Below are 18,868 nucleotides of genomic sequence, written 5' to 3'. Positions count from 1 at the left end.
TTAGTCAGTATAGGTAAGGAATGGTGTCCCTAATCTCTGTTTGTCAGAGGGTGGAGATGGATGGCAGGAGAGAGATCTCTTGATCCTTAGCTGTTAGGTTCAACTCCTCTAGGGCACCTGGCATTGGCCACTGTCAGTAGACAGGATACTGGGCTGGATGGATCTTTGGTCTGACCCAGTATGGCCATTCTTATGTTACGTTCTAACCTAAATGAACCCAAAGTTATGGAGACAGATACGAGTCAAGGAAGCCAGAGTATCAGAAACCTGGAACAATCTCTGACTGAATGGGCTCAGGTGTTTGGTCACAGCTGAGATGGTTCAAAAATTTTTTTGGATTTTTTTTAAGCAGATAAAACAATCAAACACAGCAAGCAACAAATATTTGGCCACACACTTCTGAAACCCCAAACCATGTTCAGGTTTTGGCAGACTAATTTCAGCTTTTCAATTAAAAAAAACCACACAACAAATTTTGAAGGAAAGCAGATATTCTCCGTGATTTTTTCTGTTTTTTAAAAACCCCTAATTTTCGATCCAAAAAAAGTTTTGATGGAAAATATTTGTCCAACGCTTTTTATGAGCTTTAGTGCCTTTTAGCAGTAGGTGATGCTGAGAACCAGTGATACCTTGTAAAGGCGACTTGAAAAGAAGTTTTCTTAAAACTGGGTTTGTGCCGAGATGTGGAAGGTTTTTAAATGTTTATTTTTCCCAGGGCTGCTGGGGGTGGGGGTGGGACAATTTGTCCCGGGCCCCACAGGGGCCCCCATGAGAATATAGTATTCTGTAATATTCAACTTTTTTTTTTATGGAAGGGACCCCTGAAATTGCTTTGCCCCAGGCCCCCTGAATCCTCTGGGCGGCCCTGGGAAAAATCAAATGCACAAGTACAAAATGGGGGAATAACTGGCTAGATGCTAGTACTGCAAAAAAGGAGCTGTGGATCACAAATTGAATATGAGCCAACGGTGTGATGCAGTTGTGAAAACAGGTAATATTCTGGGGTGTATTAAAAGGAATGTTGCATCTAAGACACAGAAGATAATTGTTCTGCTTTATTCAGCACTGATGAGGCTGGAGAATTGTGTCCAGTTTTCGGTGCCACACTTTAAGAAAGATGTGGACAAAAGAGCAACAAAAATGATAAAATGTTTAGAAAACCTGATCTATCAGAAAAGGTTTGGGCATGTTTAGTCTTCAAAAATGAACACTGAGGAGAGATTTAATAACAGTATTCTAAAATGTTAAGGATGTTTTAAAGAGAATGGTGATCAATTGTTCTCCATGTTTGCCGAAGACAGGACTAATAGTAATCGGCTTAATCTGTAGCAAGGGAAATTCATTAGGAAAGACTTTCTAACTAAAAGAATAGCTATGTGCTGGAAGAAATTACCAATGGAGATTGTGGAATCCCTGCCACTGAAGTTTTTTTAAGACTGGTTTAGACAAACACCTGTCAGGGACGGTCTAGGTATATTTGGTCCTGCCTCAGTGCAGAGAAATGAACTAGATGACCTCTCAAGGACTCTTCCAGCCCTACATTTCTATGATTTTGTATAATTAAAAACTGTATTCAACAATAGTAAAAAACCCAGAAGCAGAAAACAAGCATGGAACAGTTAAAGTATGGCAAAATTATAAGCAATTGAAAACACATAATGGAAAGTTAAACCAAATTGCTGGTTTAATTTATCCACATTGTCTCTAATATATGTCATAGACAGACACCACTACATTGTTATTGCTGCTATATACATCCTGAATGTTCATTCCATTATGGGCAATTTGTTCCCTTCAGGGCCTGCCCACAACTGCTAACTGATCAATGTGAAACGTACATTCACATCCTAGAGCAGAATTTGGCCTTGTATATACAATTCCTTTTTTTTAAGTTGTAAAACATTAATTCAGTGCTGTACAAATAGGTACTGTTATAACTGTCAGTTAAAATATCACACATATTACACTTTGAAATGTTACTTACCAACTAAAATTGCTGTACTATAGATCCTGCCATTATTTTCCAAGATTTCATGGAATCTCAGCTGACATGCTGCAGCTGTTTCATAATCTGTGCCTAAGGCACGATGAACTTCAAGAGTGATAGTGCTTTTCTGTATGTATTGCAAAAAGAAGTCATCAACGCGCACAAGATACTGTGAAGTGAAGTTATAGGATGGATTAAGACCACGAACTACTGGGGTTGTCTGTAGTTCAAAGTCATAGAATGCATAGGTACAGAAAGTTACAGGTTCCTGGTCACCAAAAGCATGCACAGCTTCTGTAGAAAATAGCACTTTGCTGATGTGAATTTCAAATAGGTTTTCTCCTCTTTCTAAGTGGACAGTTTCATCAAATTCATCTACTGGATCCTCTGGCAGGATTTCTGGTCTGAATTTGTACTGTTTGGTACCATAGGCAATATCCTTTAGTTGAGCTACAACAAACAACATGAAATTGAACTAAACATGAAAATCTTTTTCTTGTCATCAACAAATGCTGCAACAGAAGTAGATTAAATGACTGAATACAGAGAAAAAAAAGGGTAATTCAATAAAGTTAAAAAATTTCATTTTCTTCAAACATTTCAGTGCTCCTAATCTGTATAATTGCTTCCAGGTATCAAGTGATTCACAAGTTTTATATATGGGGCCTGGTGCTCATATAAGTCACTCTCGTATAAATCAGGAATAACTCCATTGAAGTCAATGTAGATACGCTGGTTTCACACCATAGTTTCAGCGCACTGGAGTTAATAATCGATTGCAAGGCAATTATGAGAAAAAAGCCTTAAAATGAAACTTTTTTTTTTTTTTTTTTTTTAAAGGGAGCACTGGATTAAAAAGCATACCAGAGATTAAAGCTACATATTTTTGCAGAGCTGATCGAGGATTAATGACAGAGAGAGTTCCTTATGGAATGCACTGGGTATAAATACCTCCCCCTGATGCATATAGTGGGTCAACCCCTTCACCCTACTGGTCTGCCATCTTGCTATTCCCACCTTGGCTCTGTTCAGGTAAGTCCATCTCCCTTTCTCCTGCCTTCTAATCAAATACATTTGGGACCTGTAAAAGAGCCCCAACCCCTTTTTCTTACTGACCAAAGACCCACTGCATTCAGGTGTGATACATTTTTGCAGTTGAAGTATACAAATAAGTAAGTATACAAAATAAGTTTTATTTTTCGGGGAAAAAAAATAAAACCAGGGCCCAAGCCACCATAATATTCTTCAGTACATAGGATACATTTTTATAGTACATAAAAAGAATTGAGCCATTATTAAAATTCTTATTGCATTAGTCCTTGTTAGTTATTGCTTGTTTATTTTTACATATAAAATCATATTTTAAATGAAAAAGAAAAACAAAGCTGGCTTCATTCAATTGTGCAATAATTTGCAAATTAATGGAAAAAATAAAATGAGTTTTGAAGAATTAAAAGAAGGTTCAATATTAGGAAATAACAGCCATTTCAAATGTAAACTTGAAAATAGAAAAATGAAAAAACAACTGGGCCTAATTTAATATTTTAACAATAAGATAATGCTTGTTTGGAGTATTACTGTTTCTAATGTAAGATAAACCAGAGATGTTAAAAATTATTTATATACAGTAGAACCTCCAAGTTACAAACATCAAAGTTATGAACTGACCAGTTAACTACACACCTCATTTGAAACTGGAGGTATACAATCATGCAGCAGCAGAGAGGAGACTAAAAAAGACAAAAAACAAACAAACAAAAAAACCCCAAATACAGTATTGAGCTAAATGTAAATCACTAAAAAAAAAAAGGGAGCGGGGAACAGCAGCATTTTTGTTCTACATAACATCGTAAAATTTCTAAGCTGTATTAAGTTAACGTTCAGTTGTACACTTTTGAAAATATGGTAATGTTTTGTTAAGAATTACGAACATTATGAACAACCTCCATTCCCAAGGTGTTTGTAACTCTGCGGTTCTACTGTACGTTTTCTCATACCTGAGACCTCTCTTTTGAGGCAAACGTGAACTGGTTGCTCTGAAATCCTTTCCAATTTTGCCTTTATGCATAAAGTGACATCAACATTTGTAGTATAACACTATATTTTTGGTGGTGAATACTATAGTTGCAATAAATGTTTAAATCCTAAAAATTTTTGGCAGATTAGGTATATCAAATAGGATCAAAAACTGGATTAAAAATTTACCTTCTAATTTTTGGATGCGTGAAGCCCTAATGTCAAGAAGATGGACATACTGTTCAAGTTTTAACTCATAATCTTTCTGTAAACCCTCCATCTTCTGCGTCACTGCTTCAACTTCAGTCTGAAAGAATATTAGTAAAGATAGTATATTCTGATAATTTATCATATTTAGGGGAAAAGGTGCCATTTCCTTTTTTTAGCTGAGTTAAACAATATAATATTATTAACAGAAATATTCTAAATTATGTACAAGGACAGATGTCAACTGATGAAATTGAAGAATTAATTTTGGGGAAAACTGGACAGCTCAGGGGACTAATAATGGAATATAGATGAGGTGAATTAATATAAAATAATTTCTTTTAAAAATTAACATTTATTGTTCCAAGTAGCTGCAATAAGAATAGTATCTCCCTATTGTTTAGGAGAGCAGAGATTGTGGTACTGGAGTGACTAAAGACCGGCAAATATTGACTTTTTAAGTGCACTCATTCTAAGACTTCTAGCTCACCTCTAGTCAGCCCAGATTGGTAGGGGAAGAGCTGTTACCACTTTTGTACACATTATGTCACAGTTTTAGAGTGGTCGCCATTTCTTTGGCACACACCATGGAGTTTCAATGACAACTAACAGAAAAAAAATTATTTAAATTCAAGATTGAATCCATATTTTGAGACTATGCAAAAATAGCAACCATTTCCAATTAATTAACACAACGATCTATTCTAATTCCAATAGAAATAGACTCAGGCCTTGTCTACACCATGAGGTAATGCATCCTATGGGGGTTGATTTCTAAAGCGCAAATATGTTGCATATTAAATGGTTTGTGTGAACCCTAATGGTCTGCTCTACAGGTTTCCTAACGTGCTTTAACATTGCTCTGTGTAGTCAAGCCTCATTAACAATAGTGATTAACTATTTTTCAGTTTAATGCTCTAATGTATTTCAAATTTTGATGGGTTCAGAATGACATCCATTATGTGAACAAGGTCTGCAGTTCCAGATATGTGTTTGTCAGAGGAGAAGTGAACAGAGTAGCTGACTGGGCCAGAAGCTTTGCTTTGCCTGTACACTTCAAATCAGAACTCACATATGTCTGGAAATAGGCTCGTATTCAAGGAATGAGCTAGCAGAGGAAGCTTACAACCATGTGGATCCTGTGGACTGAACCGAACATTGTAGATGCAAACAGGCTATGCTGTCCCTAGCTGTGGAACGCGGATTTCATCCACTCCCACCCTTCTGAATTTCACCCTTATAGCCAATATTTATCATAATGGGAAATCTCCTTATGACATCAAATATATCAATATTTAGTTCTTCATGCTGAAAACTTCCTGAATTAGCAAGTCTTAACCATTAATTCAAATTTCTTGATAGTGAAAAAAGTTAAGGTGCTGCTAATATTAGTATTTTGTTACAGGTCATTTTCCACGTCGAACAGTTTAGTACCTGATAATCTTTGTTAATTTTATGCTGCACAAATAACATATTCCGTGTCTTTTCAAGTTCTTGTACTGTTTCTGCATGTGTTGCTTGAAGATCCCGCATGGCGTATTCCATGTCTTTATGGATGTCATCTTCTATTTTCTCTAAAAAGGTAAGGTCCCCATTTTTCTGCTGTTTGCGAACCTACAAGAAAGTTTGTTTGTTTTATTATTGGAGAACAATTTTGCAGTACAATTAGGTGTTTGCTTGCATGTTTTAATCTACCATGAACAAGACACTAAAACACAGAAAGAACAGGAGTACTTGTGGCACCTTAGGGACTAACAAATTTATTTGAGCATAAGCTTTTATGGGCTAGAACCCCCTTCATTGGATGGATACAGTGGAAAATACAGTAGAAAGATATACATATATACACACACACATATATGAAACAATGGGTGTTACCATAAACACTCTAAGAAGAGTGATCAGTTAAGGTGAGCTATTACCAGCAGGAGAGAAAAAAACTTTTTATAGTGGTAATCAAAACAGTCCATTTGCAGCAGTTGACAAGAAGTTGTGAGTAACAGTGTGTGTGTGTGGGGGAAATAAACATGGGGAAATAGTTTTACTTTGTATAATGACCCATCCACTCCCAGTCTTTATTTAAGCCTAATTTAATGGCGTCCATTTTGCAAATTAATTCCAATTCAGCAGTCTCTCGTTGGAGTCTGTTTGTTTTTGAAGTTTTTTTTGTTGTAATATTGTGACATTTAGGTCTGTAATCGAGTGACCAGGGAGACTGAAGTGTTCTCCGACTGGTTTTTGAATGTTATAATTCTTGGTCTGATTTGTGTCCATTTTTTCTTTTACATAGAGACTGTCTGGTTTGGCCAATGTACATGGCAGAGGGTACACTGACCCTGGGCAGCTATATATGACAGTTTCCCTGGTCCTGTGCAGCTCTTCCCTCTGTACTGGACATCCAAAGCACATTAAAGCTCCTAGGTGCTTGGCGCTTTTGAAAATCAAGACAACTTTCATAAGTGCCTAAATTTAGGACTCTTATGTTCAGCATCAACTTTTTAAAATCTTTGTCTAAACTTGCTTCTCCAAAATTGGTTTCTGATTCTGAGAAATCCGATCCATGGATGTCATGATCTTATTATGACATAAGTATCATCCATCATAAGAACGTCACTCCTAGCACTGACACTTCCCTCTACCCATAAACCCTAACCAACACAGAAAGTTACTAGAAATCTTTTTAAAACCTACCCACCAAGTGTTTTGGGCCCAAAAAGGAACAGGTGTTAGAGATTCTTTAAAGCTGATTAGGGACATGGCCAGTGCTACTGATTTTACCTGGAAGGTGCTTATATAACACTGTTATGGGGCCCAGTATAAAACCCCAAAATTCAATCAATCAATCAGCTAATCCCAATGTAATTTGTGACTTTGATCTTATAGCATTTGGATGATTACAGTTCTGAAGATGATGTCATCAGTGTAAATTTAATCAGATGAAGTGCTGTTTGTCAATTCTGCATTATTACAGGCTCATCCAAAATATTCAGACTAATGAAAATACAGAGTCCTCTCAAGTTCAGCAAAAAGGATCGTATGGGTGTCTCATGGAAAAGTTCGAAAAATATTCGATATTAGATACATTCTAATTATGTTATTAATTACTTTGTTTAGCTTTCTTTTTAATATTGTTTTATTCTTTAGAATTAAGGACATCTGAGAGGATTGCTTTTCTACTGGTGAGGGCATGCTCATGCAGAGGTATATTTATTACCTGTTTCAGTCAACACATATATATGGGCCATTAGACAGGTTGGTGAGGAGACATGAGTTGGAATATATTCTCAAATATGGCTTATCTGAGGAGGTCTTTATTATGGGGGCTGAATCACATATTAGTTAAGACAGAGTTATTATTCTTGTGGTTCTTTCTATGCTTTAAAAAAAACAAAACAAAACTGGTATGACACCTAAAGTCCAGGTCAAGTGATTCTTCTCCTCCACTTTTTTTTATTTTAAATAATGGAAATCTATATCCACAGAGTTTTAGTTGGAAGAACTTATTGGCTTTTCACCCAAGATCATAATCCTTTACATTGCCTCAGCCAGACACTAGGGTTTTCAATACTAGTGGGATATTAATACTTTTTCTATTCCAGTCTTCTAAAAGAAAGTTTAAAATAGTGATTTTTTTTTGTTGGGGGATCTTTTCATTTTAGAAAGGATATTTATCTTTAAGGGTCCAAGATGGATCATATATAATGTAACAAATGTGAATCTTTTAAAAGAAAGAAAAAATCAATAAAAAGGATTCACCTGAACACAGGAAACACTCTTTCACTTCATTGCAGTCTTGTTGTAAACGACAGAATTACAAACTATGTGCAAGAGAAAAAAATGTCTTTTTCTGGTTCTTTTATAAATAAGCAGGAACAGGTGTTCAGGCACCAGAGAGCATCTTTCAAAGCTTAACATTTTAGTTTGGAGTATACTTCCATTACCTTCAAAATTAGTGAGCAAAAAGTTGTTTTTGATCAGCACTATAATAGGGTAAAGTGATAAATAAACAAACAGCAACTCTTTTCACTGAAATAAAAAAAAAGGTAAAGTTTTAAAAGCAAGCGTCTCCTGATCTGGCCTAATTCACTTTTGATGTTATTATGAAATATGTACATAACCTAAATAAATGTCATCCTGCCATCTTTTCCTCTCTCCCATCTGCTTTTCTGTAACTGGAAAGTGACATGTGCACATGTACGAACAAGCAGCACTAGCTACTAAAAGATGCACAAATGATTCACCTCTTGAAGACTGAGGTATTGTGTAGAGAACATGCAAAAGTCATCAGAGTTAAAAAGTAGAGTGGGACAGATCAAAATGTGGTCAATTTCTGTATAAGTTACCTTTATAAGCATGAGGGCTTCACTGAGTTCTGCCATTTCAGTATCACTCTCCTGAAACAGAAATAGTCAATAAAAAGTGTTATGAATGTGTGAATGAATAATGGAGAGATACATTCAGAATAACATGGTGCATTCTCACTAAACACGACACTTTGCCTGATATCATGAATAAATAAACTCCATCATACTTCTGTATTCTTTTGGTTTTGCTTTAAGAGTACTTGCACTATGCATAAAACATAGAAAGCTTTTTTTGGTCATTTTCTAAACAGAAAAAAGTTTACCTTGGTGAAAAACTTCATACGATTTTTCAGTTCATCTAGCTGTTGCTTGTGTTCCAGATAATGCAACTGTAGTTCTTTGTTCTCTTGGGTCAGCTTCTCGTTTTGGTCTTATTAAACAAAAAACCAAACACCGTACTCCATTTAATCCAATATAACTCAAAAAGTTGTGATACTGATTTTCAAATCTACTTCTACATAATAAATGCATTTTTAAATATTTGCCCCCTGTTCCTTATATGTAGCAAGTCATATTGTCTTAGCTAGTCGCAAGATGACACTGAACATTGGTTTTCTTGACCTGGTAGTTGGAATTAATATAGGGAGGGTTGTTCTTACTGACATTGAAGCTCAACTCAATGCATTTAAAAAAAAAAATCTACATTTAAAAAGAAGCATATTGAAATACAGAGAAACCTTGAACATCATCACACTAAGTATTTTCAACCATTTTTGTGTAATATCCTTAGTCAACCATTAACTCATCTGGCATGGGGTGAAGAGATTTCCCAAAATTACCCACTAATATGCAATTAAATCCATATCAATAGCTAGCAAGCTTTAATTGGAATTTTGCATCAGTAAGGATGAAGTAAAGAAACTTCAGGATTAGGCCAAATGATTTTAATTCAATTTAGTTCTACCAATGCAATTTCTCTAATATAGACCAGTCCTAAATTTAAATCTTTTCCAAATTACTGAGGTTCTTGAGACACAGATGTTAGAAAATGTCTACCACTCTCTTTAGTTTAGTGCAATGTTTTCTATAATGTGTATTCCTCCTCCCTTGACTATCTATTGAGGATCTCAAAATTATATTCCCTCATCCTTTGCTGTAATATCATAAATTCATTTTACTGATTAGAGATACACAGTCAACTTGATGTGCAAGCATTAGCTTTTGCAATTCCCATTTGTACAAATAGGAGTTGATTGGATAAAACTCTACACATTTAGTTGACGGTATATCCTTCTCCTTTCACGAAAATAGTCTCTGACATCTTCTTAATGCTAAGACCTTTTCTGTTAACCTCAAGATATGCTCCATAGCTTATCTATATTTACAGCGTTGCTTTTTAGTTCTGAGGACTAAACTCAGCAAATACCAGAGTTTCTAGTTGTGAAGGTTTCAAATACTGGCATTAAACTACTTTTTATTCTGTATTTATATGACACAATCACTACAATTAAGAGAACTCATCAGCTAAATCAACTTTCCTATACACAGCCACCTCAACTGATATGCCTTTCAACCCAAAAATCATAATGGCCAAACATACCCCCTCCCGCTACAAAACACTCACTTTCAATTGTAATACAGAACCACTAATAATGGTTTAATTCTCTACCACTATGTAGAAAGCATAGACTCCTCCTGTGGTGGTGGCTGCACTAATAGCAACAGCAGCAACACATAGGCCTCCTTCCCCCTAACACAAGCTGTGACATGAGCTGTCTCCGTAGACTTTAGACGACATCATTGCATCAATTTACATTTGGGTTACTGCTTAGACGGTTATCTTCACAACTCTAAGTGTTACGGAAACATTATCTTTCTTAATCAAAAGCTTAAACTTGCAGGTAACACGTGGTCAGGAAAGATCCACCTTATGAAAGTGGGTGAGAGGACTTTTCAACCCCTTATATACTAATTACATACAAACAAATGAAGTTAAATCAATATCATTTAGGTTGCAAAGTCAAGCACTTGAGTTAAGAAATATGCCATATGGCGCTCCCAAAGGACGGGTTTGGGCCAGTGAGACTGTTCTGGGGGTGAAGGGAGGGTTGTTGGGAGAGTGCCCAGCCCAGGTCTCTCCCACCCTCCTGGAGAGACTGTCTACGCCATGGATTCCTTGTGCAGTGTGTGCACTGTTATTACTTCAGTATCAGTAAGAGCCCACCCTTAAATTAGAATGTTAATGTTCCATTCCCTTATTACTTTGTCAGGCTGCCAAAATTTTCCTGAACAACGCAAGTGATAGAAAGGAAGAGGTAATTTGCAAAAGATATGCTCTCGGAATTATTTTGGGGACATTCTGTGTGTTATACGGGAAGTCAGTCTACATGATCAGAATGGTCCATTCTGGTCTTGGAATCTATGAATTTATGAAAAAAGGTTCTCTCACCCAAATCTGAACAGAATCTCATGGAACAAACCTAAGTCATTTCTCAGACTCACTCCTTACTTCTGGATTAGCAATAATCAGCAGTTTCTGCCAATCGCAACAGTCTTGTATTCAATATTTTAATTTTTCAAAATTATGTCCTTCTGACACAGAATTATTTAACAGCTTGTAGGAGAAAGTTTTGGCAAAACAAACAATTTTCAAAGTCCTTTTGTTCTAATATCCTTGGCAGTAATCAATATACACATTATGCTGATCCAGAGGTCGGCAACCTTCGTCACACGGCCCATCAGGGTAATCTGCTGGCGGGCTGTGAGATATTTTATTTACGTTGACCGTCCACAGACATGGTCCCCCGCAACTCCCAGTGGCTACGGTTTGCCGTTCCCAGCCAATGGATCTCTGAGATGAGACTGGAAGACCCTTCATCCTGTCCACAAGTGCCACAAATAGTTTGAGGACAATCTAAACAATGTAGTCCTGTCGAAGTAGAATGCTAACACTTTTCCAGCATCCAGTGTGTGGAGTTTCTCCTCTCCTTTTTGAGCATGAAGCTTAGGGAAGAAAGTAGGTAAATATATTGTCTGATTGATGTGAAGTGAGAAACCACTTTGGCGAGAAACTGGATGAAGGCAGAAGTACACCTTGTCATTACAGAAGACTGTATATGGTGGGAGAGATACCATAGCTCTCAATTCACCTACTCTCGTAGCCAAGGTAATTGCCATCAAAAAGGCTACCTTCACTGAGAATGGGGCAATGAACAGTTGGCCAGCAGTTCAAAGGGAGGACTCATTAATTTTGCTAACACTAGTTTTAAGTACCAAAGGGTAACATTAGTTTTAAGTATCCCCAAGTAGAGATCCTAACTGGTCCATAACATTCAAAAACTCAATTGACATGGGATTATAGAAAAGAGAGCAATCATCACTTGGAGGATGAAAACCTGAGATAGCTGCTAGGTGAACACTGATGGAACTAATGGCAAGAGTTTGTTGTTTCAGGTATAACAAAAACTTCAGCTCATATTGTATTGAAGCCTGGACTGGGGAAACCCCTTTTTGCTGAGACCAGATGGAGACTCTCTTCAATTTTGATGGATAAGAGTTCCTAGTAGGTGGCTTCCTATTATTCAAAGGATGTTTTGAACAGATCTCCTCCTGAGCTGTTAACCATGGAGCATCCAGGCTGTAAGGTGAAGGGCCTCTAGACTGCTATGGAGAAGGCAACTATAGTCATGTGAGGTCAGGTCTGGGTCTAGTAGTAGTGTCAATAGAGCCCTGGCTGACAGGCTCAGCAGAGTACAAAACCAGTGCTGGTGAGGCTCTGTCAAAGCTATAAGCATCACTCAAGCATAGTCCTGCTTGATTTTTAACATTCTGAGTAGGAGAGGAATTGAAGGATATGCATTCATGAGATTATCTTTCCAGAGCAACAGGAAAGTGTCCGTCAGAGACCCTGGATTATGAGTAGATGAATTCTCTGTAATTTGAAGTCTTTAAACCATGATTTGAGGACTTCAGTAACTCAGCCAGAGATTAGGGGTGTATTACAGGACTGGGTGGGTGAGGTTCTGTGGCCTGCAATGGGCAAGAGGTCAGATTAGAGAAGATGTGGGCAAACTACGGCCCGCGGACCGGACCGGCCCCGAGCTCCCATCCGGGGAGGCTAGTCCCCAACCCCTCCCACATTTAACCCCCTCCTCCGCAGCCACGCCACTGCGTGGGCTGTACTCTGGCCCGCCACTCCCACTTGGCAGCGTGGGGAGCGCAGCTGGCTCTGCTGGGTGTTGCAGCTGCAAGCTCCTGCTGCTGGTAAGGGGGCGGGGAGTAGAGGGGTTGGGTAAGGGAGCAGAGGGTCGTGGGGGCAGTCAGGGAGGAGGGTTGGATGGGGCGGAGGTTCTGTGGGAGGTGGTCAGGGCATGGGAAACAGGGAGGGTTGGGAGTGGGAGTCCTGAGGGGCCTGTTGGGGGTGGAGATGTGGATAGGGGTCAGGAGGACAGTCAGGGGACAGAGAGCAGGGGGGTTGGATAACGGGGGTGGGAGTCCGGGGAGGAGGCGGTCAGGGGAGAAGAAGCAGGGGAGATTGGATGGGCTGGAGGTTCTGACGGTGGCAGTGAGGGGCAGGAAGTGGGAGGGGGCAGATAGGGGGTGGGGGCCAGGCTGTTTGGGGAGGTACAACCTTCCCTACCCAGCCCTCCATACAGTTGTGCAACACCAATGTGGCCCTTGGGCCAAAAAGTTTGTCCATCCCTGGATTAGATGATCACAATGGTTCCTTCTGACCTTAAAGTTTGTGAGTCTCTGAGAAACCTGCTCGTGAATACAATTGATGAAACTTCCTGTTGATGCAGATTGCATACAGGTCAACACGGGGAATTCCCCAGTTAGAAAATGAACTGACTGTATCTGGGCAGAAACCACTTGTGGTGACTTTTGAAAGACCTACTCAGTTGGATCTGCTAGACTGTTCTGGACAGCCAGAAGGTGTGAAGCTTTGAGATGGACTGAGTTGATACAAAAAGTTCCAGAGTAGCATTGCCTCTTGGCAAAGAAGGGTCCATCTGACCCCTTTCTCTCCGTTCACACAGAACATGGCTGCTGTATTGTCCATAAATACTAGTAAATCCCTTCCCTTGATATGGGAAAGAAGGTGTGAAAAGCTACACGAATGGCTCTCAGCTATCTTATATTTGTATGGAGAACTACATCTTCCACCTGATCATAGCTCTTGAGTCTTCAGAGATTCCAAGTGGGCCCCCCAATCTAAGAGCAGAACAGTCTATAAATAAAGTCAAAGTCTGTTAGGTAGAAGCAAATGAAATGCCTATACATACATTGGCTAGGTCTATCCACCAGTGAAAAGAGGCTAAGACACCAAGTATATGGACACTCAAACCACCATATGCAGTGAACGATAATTTGGGGAGTAAACAGAACTCAGCCAGCCCTGCAGCTTCCTAAGACGAAGCCTGGCATGTTAAACCACATACGTATATGTGCCCATATGCGTCAGAAGGAGGCCACTCTGCCTCACTACACCACTTAACAGCTGAGGGCCATCAGGAGAGGATTAGCAATGTAAGTAAGTCAGTAAGGAGTCTATAGCCTGCCCTCTGGCTGGGGCAGGCAGCAAAAAGTGCCAAGCTCAGTCTTCTGGCTGGGGTAGAGCAAAAGCAGTCTATGGTCCAGCTCCCTGGCTGGGGCAGACAGCAAACGAACACAGGCCATCTGGCCTAAGTTGGTGGGGTTGGCAGCAGTGGGTATGGGGACCTGGGCCTTACTCTACTCCACCGGGTCTGAGCCCAGGACCTTAACAGTGGCGGGGAATACCACCCCTGGATCAGTGGGGATCCTGCCAAAACACGCTGACCATGGCTTCAGCAAACACAACTGGATTAATGTCTGGTTTTCCTGGGCTACTTTCTACCCCTACCTGGTTGTAGGGCTTCCTTGCTCATGTCCCTTGGACTCCAGCAGCTCCTTGGATTACTTGCTGAGCAGCAGCACCTCCAGATACTCACCGGGCAGCAGCTCCTTTGGGTGTTACTCTAGAGATGGAGTTGACACAGCTCAGTCCTTAGCTCAGGGAAAGCAGCAAGGCAGCAGCAGTGTCTGACTCCTTCGCTGGCTCGCCCTCAACTAAGATGGAGGCCCTACTTTTATATTTCCTGCTCTGCCTCTCTGCTTCCAGTCCAAGGGGCAGAGCTGGCCTGGCTTTGCCCACTAGGAGGTGGGGAGTGATTCCTCCCCATCTGTGTCAGAGGGAGGCCATTCTGCTTCACTGCAGATAGGCCTTCAGGTCTAACAAACGGCCAGCATCGTTTAGAATCCAGTTTGTGGGAGGAACGCCCTGGCTTCCATAGAATCAAAAACTGATCCTATAAACTCTTATCTGAACTCTTATCTGAACACAAGAGGATTGACTTTTCTTCATTGATCAGCAATGTTAGCACGCCAAAGGTAGCTTGGATCATGGCCATGCTGGACAGTACCTCGCTCTTGAACCAGCCTCTCACCAGCCAGTCACCCAGGTACAGAACACTAGAATTCCTAATTTCCTCAGGAACACATCCACATGCTGTGTAAAAACATACTGAGCTGCAGAGAGGCCAAATGGCAGGACTGCAAACTGGTAGTGGGATCAGTTGATCATAAAACTGATGTATTTCCTGATGCTTTGATATATTGCTACATGGAAATGTCTCTCCTTTAAGTTGATGGCAAGATATCAGTTGCCAGGATCCAGGGAGGGGATCATGGAAGCCAGAGTGACCATGAAAAACTTTATTTTCTTTAGATATCTGTTGAGCTCCTTCAGGTTTAGTATTGACCTGAAATCTCCTTTATTTTTTAGATTAGGAAGTAGTAAGAATAAAACCCCTTTCCTATGTGAAAAGGAGAAACTTCTTCTATGACTCCCAACAAAAGGGGAAATTGTACCTCCTGAAGCAGAACTCCTTCATGAGAGTGCTCCCTAAAAAGGGACAGAGAAGAGGGGCAGAAATAAACTGAAAGGTGTATCTCAATTCCACTATAATTAAAAGGCTAAGAAGTCTGTCATCAATCTGCTGTGAAAAAGCATTGGTCCCTCAAAAGGGAGATGCTGAATCGTTCATTGGACCTCCTGAAGATGATCGATAGCCATGAATATCTATGCATTGTAATGGCTGATGCCAAGACTTAAACAGTATAATCCCTCATCCATCACAGCTAGCAACTGTTGCCTCATCTTCTCTGGCAACTTTTGTCCATACATTTTAAAACATTGTCCCAGAGGGAGAAATAATCCTCCAGTAATTCTTTGAGATTAGCAACACAGAGTTGTAGTCCCACTGTTAAATAAACTTCCCTCCCCAAAAGATCAAGCTTCTTTGTATCTTTGGATTTTGCAGTAGATTGCAGCAGATTGTTCACGTTCAGTACCGAGCCTCGTATCAGGAGTGGCTTCTTGTGGCTCTCGACAGGAAGGACTGTGATACCTACTGGAAGATCTAGAGCAGGGAGGGTGCAAAGATAATCAAGAGGCAAGTGGAAACCCCCCAGGGTTCCAATATGGCCAGTAGTATTGTCCCAGAACCCAATTCCTTACAGCCTAAAGGTCTCTAGTGGCAGGCCAACGCAGAGCTTCCACTGGATACCAGGGGTGAAAACCCCTCAGAGAGGAGTGATGGCTAATGTGATGTGGCTGACACATATACAAGCCAACTTCTGACTCTGAACCAGATTCATCTAACCAATGAGGTGCAGCATCTTCTGGTGCCAGAGGTTAGTGTCAGGATTTTGCCACAGAGATTTTATGGGATTTATAATAGCCTCATGGAGGGAAGGGCTATCCTTGGGGGACCACCTGTCACTAGGATGTCCAGGAAGCCCTCACAAGACTCCTTCACCTCCTCTGCTTAAATGCCTAAGTTTGATTCCACCCACTTTACTAACTCCTAGTGGGCCATGAAGATTGGAGACACCTCCTTCACCAACAATGCCTTAGAAGGAGGCAGTGGTGTGAGCAGTGCCAGAACAGTCTCTGCCCTGCCCACTGCAGGAGGGGCCTGCTTCTGCTGCTCCGTGTCAGGTTTTGCAGTTCCCCGTGGTTGGTACTGGAGGTGGGTTATGGGGTTTCATGGTGCAGTACCAGAAGTACTAGGCTCTCAGAGCTAAAGAACACAAATATCTTAAACTGGAGCCTTGGTCCAGTGGAAACCCCCACAGCCTCCAGAACGGTCACTGAAACAGTGCCAGTCCCCATGGTTCCATCAACCAAGTGTCCTGGTGTGCCATGGCATTAGCTGTTCCAGCCGCAAAAGACTGACGTGGGGAACAGTGCCGACTATCCCAAAGGCCTCGATGGTGTGAATAGACAGACTCTGCCTCTGACTCCGAAGAGGAAATGGAAGAGTACAGGGAGACCATGGAGGTGCTAAGCCATCCGGTGCCAGCGAGCAGTGCTGTGGAGGGGCCCTCAAATGCGGTTTTCCTCATGAGATTGGTCTCGGTGCCATTCTGATGGTAGTGGAGACCTCTCTATCTCCTTTCAGTACTGGTGGTGCCAAGTCCTTACTATCTGGTGACCCTGGTACTGGAAGCAACAGCAGGTCCCTGGCCTCAACATATGCTTCTGGGTCACAGGTACCCAGAAAGTTGTGTCTTCCAGATACCTACTGCACTTATCTCATTAACACAGTTGGCAATGGGGCTGTCACCTAGGATCCAGTCTAAGAGTGGATAACTTTGAGGTTCCAACTTCCACCCACAGAGAGCTGAAGATCATGGAACCTGTCAACAGGGGAGGGAGAGGGAGGGCGTCACTTGAGATGGACTGCAAGGCGGTATAAGACACTACTTACCCTATACTCACCCTATAACTGTGACAAGATGGTGAGAACACAGGTTGCGTTCGCCTGGTGATCCAGTCACAAGTAGGGTGGTGAAAAATGGAATTTAATTCTGGGAAGAGTGCAGGTGGAAACCTGTCACTTGGAATAAGTGCCCATAGGAGACACTAGCAGACATATCACATGTGCAGGTCATCTCGAGCCATCATACCTTTCTTAACCAATACACTTTCATGTTTCGACAACCACACTGTACTCTTGCCTTAGACTGTTTGATCAGAAAGCCCTGATTCCCAACAGTTAGTTTCTAAACTAAAGACACATATGAATCAATGTTTTGTAACCTTTATCTCAAGGTATTTTATCCATTCTGGTATCAACTAAGCTGCAAATTCTTTGGCCCCAATCCAACAAAGCACTTACACACCTGCTTAGCTTTGAAGTCACTGGACCTACTGACAACCTTAAAGGATCAGATGATATACTGCTTCACAGGAAAAAAGGCTAACTGGATAAGGTGATCAGAAGATCAGAATAAAAAAATAGAGTGGTAACTGGATTTGTACCAAGCTACGAACAAAAATTAACGTTTATAGAGAAGATAAAAAATAGCTGGCCACATGAAGGGTGAAATAGAGACAACTGTGTAACCTCCAGATGATTGTATGGTATATTAATACCATAGAATAGTGTGTGGAATCTGAATAATGGTGGCTTATATTTTGGGAGGGAATGTCAGACACGCCCTCTTGTCAGAGAGAAGATATCACAGTGAAGGATGACAGTAAATAGGAAGCCAGAGTAAAAGCAGGCTTAAAGTGAAAGCATTAATGCAATTTTAAAATCCTAATGGATATAGTTTCCACATTCAGCACATACTTAAGCACATGCCTAACTTTAATGGGATTATGTATGTGATTAAAAGTTAGTCTTGAGTTTTAGCACCTTGCTCAATCAAGGGCTTGAAGTGTGGCCCATAATCACCAGTTATAGGAACTGAACTTTTCTATGACATGCATACTCGACTAGAACTAGAAAGGCAGAAGAATCTTGCACATGCAGCACACTGAGAAAAAGACTGCTATTTTATAAATATACCTCTTTCTAGTTTCATTCTGTCAAGGATTTCACTTTTGTCTGCTAAGTCAGACTTTAAGGCAGTCTCAAGTTGAGCAATCTGTAATTTCAGTTGCTGTTCCTTTAACTTCCATTGCTGTTCATGGCTCACACTGAAGGCACTGCAATAAAACATGTGGCATGTGAAGAACTTTTAAAAATCAACTTCGACAAAAATAATAAAGAAAAAGCTTTTAGTGGCACAGAGACTACTGTCATCATGTTTTAGGAATTAAGTAAACATATGCTGGTCTGCTGCTGTTGAAACCAAGGCGCCTTTCTCAGGCTGCGGTTAAAGAACATGAAAGAGTTTGTGGGATGAGCAAAGGAACTGGCCTTAATTTAGAGCTCCAAAGTCAGAAAAGTTGGCAGTGTGCAGCATTTGTGGGACTAGAAAAGGAATTCAGATGCATATTCCAGGGGAATCCACAACTCCAAACCTCAGCAACAGACAA

The 18,868-nt window shown here is 40.4% G+C and overlaps 1 protein-coding gene across 1 annotated transcript in view; it reads right to left on the bottom strand.

Annotated features, from left to right (window-relative positions):
- Positions 1-18,868, bottom strand: part of RPGRIP1L (RPGRIP1 like) — a 120,633-nt gene that overhangs the window by 65,125 nt on the left and 36,640 nt on the right. Inside the window, exons 10-15 of the mRNA XM_032805384.2 lie at positions 18,396-18,535; positions 8,838-8,944; positions 8,554-8,604; positions 5,645-5,824; positions 4,193-4,310; positions 1,985-2,437 (exon numbers count right to left, since the gene is read on the bottom strand). Of these exons, the coding sequence (XP_032661275.1) occupies positions 1,985-2,437; positions 4,193-4,310; positions 5,645-5,824; positions 8,554-8,604; positions 8,838-8,944; positions 18,396-18,535 (1,049 nt within the window). The remainder of the gene's footprint in view (positions 1-1,984; positions 2,438-4,192; positions 4,311-5,644; positions 5,825-8,553; positions 8,605-8,837; positions 8,945-18,395; positions 18,536-18,868) is intronic.

Source organism: Chelonoidis abingdonii, chromosome 19, assembly GCF_003597395.2.
Source record: "Chelonoidis abingdonii isolate Lonesome George chromosome 19, CheloAbing_2.0, whole genome shotgun sequence".
Classification (NCBI taxonomy): domain Eukaryota; kingdom Metazoa; phylum Chordata; order Testudines; family Testudinidae; genus Chelonoidis; species Chelonoidis abingdonii.
Note: the sequence above shows the minus strand (reverse complement) of the source record. Positions and strands in the feature narration are given on the sequence as shown.